At 39.1% G+C, this 11,243-nt stretch overlaps 2 protein-coding genes across 2 annotated transcripts; both read left to right on the forward strand.

Moving 5' to 3' along the window:
• Positions 1 to 1,297: 1,297 nt before the first annotated feature.
• Positions 1,298 to 3,382, forward strand: LOC125906578 (uncharacterized). The gene is made up of 2 exons (XM_049606067.1): positions 1,298 to 2,066; positions 2,141 to 3,382. The coding sequence occupies exons 1-2, from the start codon at positions 1,374 to 1,376 to the stop codon at positions 2,144 to 2,146; spliced, it is 699 nt and encodes a 232-aa protein (XP_049462024.1). The 5' UTR covers positions 1,298 to 1,373; the 3' UTR covers positions 2,147 to 3,382.
• A 3,679-nt stretch (positions 3,383 to 7,061) lies between these two features.
• Positions 7,062 to 8,808, forward strand: LOC120961289 (uncharacterized). The gene is made up of 4 exons (XM_049611111.1): positions 7,062 to 7,439; positions 7,825 to 8,230; positions 8,313 to 8,620; positions 8,705 to 8,808. The coding sequence occupies exons 1-4, from the start codon at positions 7,310 to 7,312 to the stop codon at positions 8,806 to 8,808; spliced, it is 948 nt and encodes a 315-aa protein (XP_049467068.1). The 5' UTR covers positions 7,062 to 7,309.
• Positions 8,809 to 11,243: the final 2,435 nt, after the last annotated feature.

Consider the following 11,243-nt stretch of genomic DNA (forward strand, 5'->3'; position numbering starts at 1 on the left):
TTTTTTATACCAACTGTCGTTTATTGAGCTAGCGGCAGCCATGATGGAAATTGAGTACCCAAGATGGCTTCAAATTGAGTACCACTGAGTTCCCCCGCGAAATAGCATTTCGGGGGATGTCACCGTAAAGCTGTCAAAAATCACCCATCGTTATGGCTCGGGAAAGTATTAACTACTTACCGCAACATAATCAGCAAGTACCTCAATCAACGCATCACAAACTTCTGGCACTATTTTGCGGATAGTGGAAGGAGATACCTTAAAATATGTATTTAAATAAATTGTGCTTTATGTCGATATGTTTTGTTAAACTTAACGTACACGAAATAGAAACTGCAAACTTTTAAAATTTTCTCCAGTCGCAATAAATCTTAAGCCGATAATCAAACGTTCTCGTACTGCCTTTTTCATGTAAGTATCATGTTTACAAAGTTTTGGAGTTATTTTCTGAATATTAACATATTCAAAGTCCTCCTCCGTCATCCTCAAGAACTGGATAATTGTTTCATCGGCAGCTTCTTTGGCAATATAAGCTAACAAATGATTCCCGGTCTCGTTGCCCTTATAAAGCATTGGTCGAACCCACCATCGGCAATGACGACTTCGCACCAAACCGTGCAGATCAGAAAATATCGCTGTTGTAGAAATTAGAAATTCGAATTTGTATATACCTCACACATACACCTTGACATCCTTACACATACACCTTTTCTATATGTACATCTTGTTTGTGCGATCACACCTAGGTTTAAGTATCTCAGGCAATACTGTCAAATAGAGATGTCATTCGTGATTGAGCGCTAAAACAGAAAACACGCAATTCTTCAGCCTTCAGTTAATTCTTCCGAAATTAAGAAAGATTACAATTCAGAAGTGGGATAAACCGTTTGTGCCGAAAAATGCTTACAAAAGAGGAACTTCTTTGTGCTTTGGAAGTTGCTAACATCGAAGTGCCTCCGAAAGCAACTTTACCACAACTACGCATGTTGTACGAGCAAAGTGTACCGAAAAACAAAATGGAGGAACAATCAACCCAGAATTTCATTTCTCAAAGAGTGTGTGCAGATGAAGACGAAGTGACGAACAATGGAAACCACGTTGCAGCAGCCGCCATCTTGATGAAAGACAAAGCTGCTCCGACATCTTCGACGCAAGGTGCTTCATTCGACGCAACTTCTCATCAATTGGAATTAATGGCGCTACGAGCAAAAATTATGGAAATGGAACAGCGGCAGACGTTTACGGATGGTCGATTGGTTCATCCCGAGGAGTTGAAACATTTGATACCAAAATTTTCTGACGGCCTCGGTATCAATAAGTGGATCAATACGATTCGCTACAATAGCGAATTATATGGATGGCAGGATCGCACGATGCTTTTATATGCAGGCAGTCGGTTGACTGGAGCAGCAAGCGAATGGTACAATGGCTTCCGTAACACTTTGAAGACATTCGACGAATTCGCTGACACAATTAAAAAGGCTTTTCCTGATCGCTGTAACGAAGCCGTTATTCATAGCCAATTAGCATCGGTCTACAAGAAAATTTCTGAGTCGTACACAAGCTATGTATACCGAGTAAATGCGCTGGGAATGTCAGGCCACGTGAGTGAGGAGGCTATCATAACTTATGTCATCAGAGGACTTTCTCGTGACCCTCTCTATGATAGCCTTGTGACCAAGGATTACCGCGATATTTACGACCTGATTGACAACATTAAGCGATATGAATCCCATCTTCTGTTGCGCAAAAACCCAGAACGCCGCAGCCCATCTCACATCAACACCATTTCCCCGAGACCGATTCCACCAAGACAAACGACGACAGAACCTCTTCGATGTTATAACTGCTCGAATCATGGACATCATTCATCGCAATGCACACAACCTCGCCGAGCTCCGGGTTCCTGTTTCCGATGTGGTAGCACATCACATGTCATTCGCAACTGTCCTGTCCCAGATAGACGTCAACTAACGGTTGCTGCGGTACAGGGCAACGACAATGAAACAGCGCATCTAGATTCTGGGGAAAATGGAAACTTCGTTCAACTTGAGGCCTATCAGGAGGTAAGTGTAGCTTTTAAGAGAAACAATGTTTGGAGCCCAGGGTTAATTATAACATCTCTTTTTGATTCCGGTAGCTCTAAAAGCTTCATAAATGAAGCCATTGTTCCGGTTACAAAACTAAGCGCTCCCCAACCAAGTGGATTTCGAGGAATAGGAAATGTGAATTTACAAACTCTTGGAACAGTACAGCTAAAACTTAGTTTTCGTAATCAAACATTCATTCACAATTTCTATATTTTACCAAAAAGCTACATGTCCCTATCCATGATAGTAGGGAGAGATTTGTTATCAGAATTTAACATCACACTCGCTCAATTCCGTAAACATTACAGCAAACTTATGCTGATGAATTTAAATAAAGATAAAATTCTGAACTTAAAAAAACCGGGTTTTTACCATAAGCTCCAAACGTTGGGTCTTTTACGTAGTTCGATCCAGGCTCCCTTACCAGAGGTATGCAAAGATTCGAAATTGTCCGATCCCAATATTTCTTCAAAATTCATTTCGATATCAGACAAATCTGAACATAAACAACAATATGACACAACTTTTTCTGAAATGTGTTCTATAAATATTAGCGATGAGGCTAGCACTATAAATGTTGGAGAACATCTTTCTAAAGAACAAGGCATTGCTTTAAGATCAATAGTGTCCAATAATTACATTAATTTTCCGGATAAACATATAATACCATCTGCTCATAAAATGCGAATTAGCTTAACTCATGATACTCCTATTTTCACAAAGCCTAGACGACTTTCTTTCGATGAAAGGAATAAAGTAAAAGTCATTGTGAAGGATTTATTAGAGAAAAATATAATAAGACCCAGTAACTCTCCTTATGCTTCCGCACTGGTACTCGTTAGGAAGAAAAATGGCGAAATTCGTAAGTGTGTCGACTACCGACCTCTTAATAAAGTAACAATCCGCGACAACTACCCGCTTCCACTCATAGAGACGTGCCTAGAACACTTGGGCAATAAAAAATTCTTTACGTTACTAGACCTAAAGAGTGGTTTTCATCAAGTGGCAATGGACGAGGATTCAATTAAATTCACAGCGTTTGTTACTCCAGACGGCCAGTACGAGTACACGCGTATGCCCTTCGGATTAAAAAACGCGCCAGCTGAATTTCAGCGTTTCATTAATACAATTTTGCGGAAATTCATCGAGAATGAAAAGCTGGTTGTATACATTGACGACATTCTCATAGCTTCTCAAGACTTTAAAGAACATCTTGAAATAGTTAGTGAAGTTTTGCATACTCTACGAAATAATGGGTTGGAGCTACGGCTTGATAAATGTAAGTTTGCTTACGATGAATTGGATTATTTAGGATACAAGGCCAATCATTCAGGTATATGTCCTAGCGATAATCATGTAAAAATTATCAAAAACTATCCTGTTCCTCAGAACACAAAACAGGTACAACAATGTTTAGGTCTTTTTTCGTTTTTCCGGAGGTTTGTTCCACATTTCTCTAGTATTGCAAAACCACTTACTAATCTTTTGAAAAACAATGTTCCATTTATTTTTGATGATGAGTGTAAAAAAGCATTTGAAACACTCCGAGATAAATTGATAGTAGCTCCGGTGCTTGCCATATACGACCCTAAACGCGAAACTGAACTTCACTGTGACGCAAGTTCGATAGCTTTTGGTTCTGTGCTTTTGCAAAAACAGGATGATGGTAGATATCACCCTATTTCGTATTTTTCCAAAACCACTTCGGCTGATGAAGCTAAATTGCACAGCTACGAGCTTGAAACATTGGCCGTTATATATGCGCTCAAACGTTTCCATACCTATGTACACGGCATTCCAATAAAGATAGTGACTGATTGTAATTCTCTGGTAGAAACGCTTAAAAATAGAAATTCGTCCGCAAAGATAGCACGTTGGTCACTGTTCCTGGAGAATTATAATTACATTATTCAACATCGCCCTGGATTAGCAATGAGTCATGTAGACGCATTAAGCCGACTGGAACATTTGGCTGCCTTCGATGATGTTGATATTGACTTCCAAATACGTGTAGCTCAGGCTAGGGATCCGCTTATCCAAACTCTGAAAAAAGAGTTAGAGACGACGGATGTCGAAGGTTACCAATTACAAGACGGTATTGTATTCAAACGATCACCTTCTAATAGGCTAAAATTATACGTGCCAACAGAAATGGTTAATAATCTGATACGATCAATACACGAACAAATAGGTCATTTGGGAGCCGAAAAATGTTGCAACCAAATAGATCAGAATTATTGGTTTCCTAACAGAAAAACACGGATAATAAACTTTATAAATAACTGCTTGAAGTGCATTATTCACTCTGCTCCATCTAGAGTAAATAATCGGAACCTTCATAGCATCCAAAAAGAACCTTACCCATTTGATACCTTGCACATTGACCATTTTGGACCGCTACCTACATCATCTTTAAAGAAAAAATACTTATTGGTAGTAATAGACGCATTTACGAAATTCGTTAAATTGTATCCAACAACTTCCACTAGTACAAAAGAGGTGTGCAATGCTCTAAAACAATATTTCTCTTACTACAGTCGACCTAAAAGAATAATTAGCGATCGAGGTACATGCTTTACTTCAGCCGCATTTTCCAATTTCCTTTCTTCTCGCGGAATTAGCCATGTGTTGAATGCCACAGGATCACCACAAGCTAATGGTCAAGTGGAAAGGGTCAATCGCATTATTCGTCCCATATTGAGCAAATTATCAAATCAGACCGACCATGTAGATTGGGTGACCCATTTGCTATCTACAGAATACGCTCTTAATAATACCATTCATTCGTCCACTCGTTTTTCCCCTTCTATGCTATTGTTTGGTGTTAACCAACGAGGCCCTTCAGTAGATATATTGACCGAATATTTAGAAGACAAAAACAAAGCATTTTCAGATTTTGAAACTATACGTGCAGAAGCATCATTCAATATTTTAAAATCACAACAAAATAATGAGAAACAACATGCTAAACACCATCGCCCTGCTCCCGTATTCAATGAAGGAGAGTTTGTTGTAATTAAAAATGTAGATAACACACCAAATTCAAACAAAAAACTCATTGCCAGATATAAAGGTCCATACGTTATCCACAAACGTTTACCTAATGACAGATATGTTATACGTGATATCGATGGAATACAAATGACGCAAATACCATATGATGGAGTGTTGGAGTCGGACAAGTTGAGAAGATGGATAGTGCCTCTGGGGGGAGCTTGATCGGAATATGTTCATAAAGCTACACTTAAGATTAAGGGTAGGGCTATACATATGCAGGAAAAATTGAGGTCAATTTCTCGTCAGGATGGCCGAGCTGTAGAAATTAGAAATTCGAATTTGTATATACCTCACACATACACCTTGACATCCTTACACATACACCTTTTCTATATGTACATCTTGTTTGTGCGATCACACCTAGGTTTAAGTATCTCAGGCAATACTGTCAAATAGAGATGTCATTCGTGATTGAGCGCTAAAACAGAAAACACGCAATTCTTCAGCCTTCAGTTAACCCGACAGACAAAGAGAGCGAAATTTACAGGCGAGGGGCATGTAGAAACAGGGGGAAGGGGTTCGGTCGATTTTGTATTGGCCGCCATAGTCGAGCGGAAGCGATTTTTTTCCGAATTGAGAGTGAGCGCGCGCAGCGCTCTCTCGCATGCCTTCAAATTACACGGGGCGCTCTCGCGATACAAAACAGCTGATCAGCTGATATCCCCTCCCTCCCGTTTCTTTCCTCTCGCGTTGCGCTGGATGCGCGGATCAGCTGTTCTTGCTCTCTCGCGTTTCTTTCGGTTTGCGCTGCGCTGTTGCCGCACTTGCGCGCTACGCTGAACACCCCCTCCCCCTCGTTTCTTTCGTTGCGCGTTGTGCGCTGTGCGCTTTCGTTCACTTAGATTTGCTGCGTAATAAAATCGCATGCATCGAAATAAATTTAAACACATCAAACTCGTTTGATATTTTTACACTTTATTGAAACTTAAGGCACAGTTCCACACATCGCGAACCACAATCTTGCCACAAAACCACACATATTTTTTATTATAAATATTAAAAAAATAATCGTCACATCAAGCACCCGCCTTACTGCCTGTATGTTGTTTATGTTGAATACTGTAAAAAAGCATTGAAATAAAGCAGCATAATTTACATATTCATGTTGAATTATGAAAGATTAACGCTGCTTTATTTCAATGCGCACAACACTTCAACACTTGAAAATACGACCGAGGCCGTAATAATGTTAATTGAAATAAATAACACTTCAACACTTCACTTCAAATTACATCGAGCGCCCGGGACTTAGGCTAAAACGCGCGCGGCCTCACGCTACGAAGGCTTGAACTGTTCTGACGATTTTGTGTGGTAGCAAGAAAGGGAACGCACGAGGAACACGCGCTGCACTAGTGCGAGCGAGACACCGACACCAGCAAGCCGCTGCGAGAAAACCAAACTGAGCGCGCTGGCTGAAAGTGAACGCACACATTCACACATGTGTGATTGTGTGAGTGCGAAAACTGTGTAGAAGGCAAAACACGCTCTCGCCGCCGCGTAATTCCGCGTATTTCCAACCGTCTCCCCCTGCTTCTACATGCCCCTCGCCTGAAAGACGCACACTTTTACATTCTCATTGCTAGTAGGGAATTCTTCCGAAATTAAGAAAGATTACACTGTTGATTCGCAAATATACCACCGATCCATATTCAAAATATCCGGAAGATCAACACGGCACGTTCAAGCTATTTACAAAATTTGCTGTTGACAAAGTTCTATATTCATACTGGCAAATGAATCCAAACATTTTAAAGAAAATAACAACTTTTTTTTTTCAAGCAAGAAAATACAATTTGAGCAATTCTGAGCGCGGACTTAGTTCAAACTACATGTACCGGACCGTGTCGGATCACAGCGGGCCGATTTTTGTATGGGATTTGACAGATGCACAAGTAACAATTGACAGCTAGATCTGGGACAACGAGGGTGGGAAATATCGACATACAGGTAGCGAGGGGGTATGGTGACTTCGAACCGTTCAGATGATGTGTGGAGAGAAAGAGACAGGCACATAAACGAGCGAAAGCGAAAATGACAGTCGGTCAAATTTGAACGTAAACAAACCGGCATCATCATTCCAGCATCGTTGTCGGCCAAGTCAAGTTAAACATTGTTAGTTCAGTTAACAAAATAAGAGTTTATTCCAAGTGTTTTAAGTGAAAATGAAGAACGTGAAGCGTGCTAGGAAAAGTGGTATGCTAAGCAAGCTTGGGCAGGCGATAAGGGAGGAGTGCGAGCGAGAATGGGAAGCGGAAAACCAACCAGGAACCAGCCGACGCCAAGAAGCACCAGGTACATTTTCTTTATTATTTTGTGGCGTCACTTTAGCTAAAACCCCAAGTGAAAGCTTCAAAAAATGCTTTAAAAATAATAAGAAAAATGGTGTTCAAAAGTATCAGTGATATTAAATAAGATCAACCAGTGCAGTGTGTTTAAATGCATGACAAGTGGCATTTGAAGCAAAATTTACTCGACAACTATATTCCTTCATGTCACGCCAGATTGTCTCAGAATTAACGCGTGTGATTACCGTTAAAAGCCCTTCAATATCGGGAAGGTGGTAAAATGTTCATACATGCATCTGTGACAAGCCGGTGGCTTCTATTTTAGATAACTTATGCTTATTGCTGGCCCTTAAGTGTTTAACGTTCTGTTTCTTTTTACATTTCACTTTCAGTGATTGAAATTCCGCATGCTGGTTCGGAATTCGTTGATGAGAATGCCTCCGATGAAGAAGTATTTGACGACGATGAGCCCGAAGAAGAATGGTTGGAGGAATGGCTGAACGAAAGTGACGAAGATGAAGGCGAAGATAATCAGCATACAGAAAATTATGTTACGGATCCTCAATCTGAAAACATATTATCAAGGAAATTACGAATGTGGGCCCTATCTCATCGAATAACCCACACAGCTATAAATGATTTGCTTGGGATCATACGCGAGACAACGGAATATTACGTTCCAATGGATGCAAGGACGTTTCTGAAAACTCCCGTGAACGTCAGACAAAATATTACCACAGTGGCAGGAGGACAGCTATGGTACCAAGGGATCGAAAAGACGCTTCAGTGTCATTTTAAGTAATAATTAAAATCTAAAGTAACATGATTTTTCCATCTCACAAATGATATATACATACATTTTTTTTTTCATTTATTACAGAAACACGACGCCTACTGTGGACAAATTTGCTTTAAATCTCTTCGTAGATGGGCTTCCGTTACATAACAGTGGCCCTACGCAATTATGGCCAATAATGGCGCAGATTCACGAGCTTCCGGAGGTGCCTGTCTTGGTGCTAGGCATTTTCTGTTATTCGTCGAAACCTGACAACGTGGAGGATTATCTTCGTCAATTGGTAGACGACCTTAATCGTGTTATGGACCAAGGAGTCACAATCAACAAAACAAAAATTGGAATTGATCTTCGTGTTATCATCGCCGATTCTCCCGCCCGAGCGTTCATAAAAGGTAAGTTTATCAAAGAAAAATGTATACATCTAATTTGTAGTGTTTATTACTAAATTCCTCATTTTTTTTTTATTCATTTGTCAGGTGTGGCGAATTTCAATGCAGCGAACGGGTGTATAAAATGTAAAATTGTGGGAAAAAGGACAAAAAAACCCACAGAATGGTATTTGAAGGAACAGCAGAAATAAGCCATCAGAAACGACCAACACCGTTATTAGATATTAAGGATAAAGATATTATTAAGATCTTAAGCATAGCAGACGATTTACACTTACTACATTTAGGAATAGCAAAAAAATTAGGAAAAGGATATGCCGAAGGTAGTTTAGCACCATTTCCGAAGTGGAACGAAGAAGATAGAGAGGAAATTTCTAAAATTCTAGCAAAGACAAAGTTACCTGCAGAGATAAATAGGGCAATGAGGCCACTGAAATATTTAGCTTATTGGAAGGGGTCCGAATATCGTACATTTCTCAATCATATTAGCATAGCATTACTTAGAGGTAGAATTCACGATGATGCTTATCATCATTTTAAACTCTTTTATGTTGCAATTACATTGTTTTCCAGCAATCATTTTAAAAATCATTGGGATTACGCGGAAGCTCTTTTAAAACAATTTGTTGAGGATTTCGGTTTAATTTATGGCAAATCTCACATTACCAGTAATGTTCACAATCTTTTACACATAGCTGAAGATGTACGTGAATTCGGACCCCTTCCAACAATATCCTCATATCCCTTTGAAAGTCGGTTAAATTTTCTTAAAAGGCTAGTTAGAACAGGTCATAGAACGTTAGAACAAATAGTATGTAGGTTAACAGAACTTAATGAGCTAGAAGCAAGTGAAAGCAAGGAGAAAATGGTTTATCCAATTATTAAACATAAGAAAGATGAGGTTAAATTGTACATAACAGATAAATTTCAATTAAGGAAAGGTGATAGGAACGGTTGGTTTTTAACCAAAGATAATAAGCTTATTAGGTATAGTAGCGTTAAGCAGGTTCCAGGATCGTATATCATAGAAGGACATCAATTAGCAGAAACACAACCAGCATTTAGTTATCCGAACCGTTCGGAAGTTATTTATAATTATATAGGTAGAGTATCAGATATTCCAACCGACGTAGTTAAAGTAGATTTAAACAATGTAAAAGTTAAATTGGTAGCGGTTTCTGTTGATGATGGCGAATCGTTTTATTTTAGTCCGCTCATGCATACTTTATTGGAATAAAACATATATTTAGTGATCTGTAGCCTGGCTAGTTGGATTACATCCTACACATGAATGCATGTATTGCTCTCAAATAAAAATAATTTCAAGAAAGGAGTCTTATTACCATAAATACAGAACTTTTCGAATAACATATAATTTAAAAAATATAAAACAAGATATATCCCATCCTTGAGTTCCATTATTTATCACATTTAATTTCAGTTTTGATATTCGTAATACAGTTGAAAGAAACTTAACCTATTATCCCTATTTGGCATAGTTCATCACAGTTCATCATAACGAAAGGAAAAAAATATCTAAAAAGCTTATAGCTAATAACTATATCCCTGATATAAAAATTACGTTTCTGATATTCTTCGTTTCTTTGTCGTTTCTAACTTTTCGATTTTTGAAGGCTTGCAATTGTAAAATTTTTTGTTTAGGAATGTTTTTACGTAGGCGTCAGTAAGCTCTGTCAATCGATTGCCTCCAATCAATTTTAGTAGACTTAAAATTTGCGTATACTTCGAGAAGCAAATTTTAGGTCCCTGCTTGCCTTCTCCGGTCCAGCAACATTTCTTCAAAAAATCTTTTTCGAAAAAAAGATCGAGAACAATTGTTAACCGTTTGTCAAAATCTGTAACATCCGTTAATATATGCACGATTTGACAAACTAGGTTTACCATATACGTACCATTTTGTAACGATTGTTCAAATTTGTTTAGGCTATGTTCATCGCTTATCCTGTCTACTTCAAATGACCTAGGGACGGTATATTCGTTTCTACACACGTTGTTCATTATCATCGAAACCTGCGGTGATAACTTCTCCAGCATTTTAACAGCAATGTCAATCTTCCTTTCCATCCTTTCTTCTCGATTCATCTTTGAATATGCGATATCAGTTGCAGATACTGATGGTTTAGGTGCTATTGGTGGTTTGGATGCTATTGCCGGTTTTGGTGCTACTGTAGGTTTGAATGTTGTGCTAGTTTTTGGAGCCATTGGAAGTTTAGGAACAGAAGCAGGATCAGAAAGAACTTTGGGTTTAGGAGGAATCGCAGGTTTTGTTGATCCTGGTTGTGAGTGAGGACGAGAATGCGTTGCTGTGGATGTTGATTGTAGGGGGGCACTAATATGCATAAAAGCTGGCGGAGATGATGATCGGGAAGTGCTGGAATGAACAGCTTTCGGCGGAACTATCAATATGTTGTCTATGATGGTGATGCCACGAGACGAAGTCGGTAGAACTGCTCTGTTTCTTTCATTATTGGGTGTCTCATTATTATCAGCCATGTTTCTATTATATCCGCTAATCCTAAAATGATGAATCAATACCATTACATATTGATTAATAACACCCATGATGGCAGGACACCTGAATGGCCGTGCGGTTAACAGACCGGAC

Source organism: Anopheles coluzzii, chromosome 2 (assembly GCF_943734685.1).
Source record: "Anopheles coluzzii chromosome 2, AcolN3, whole genome shotgun sequence".
Classification (NCBI taxonomy): Eukaryota; Metazoa; Arthropoda; class Insecta; order Diptera; family Culicidae; genus Anopheles; species Anopheles coluzzii.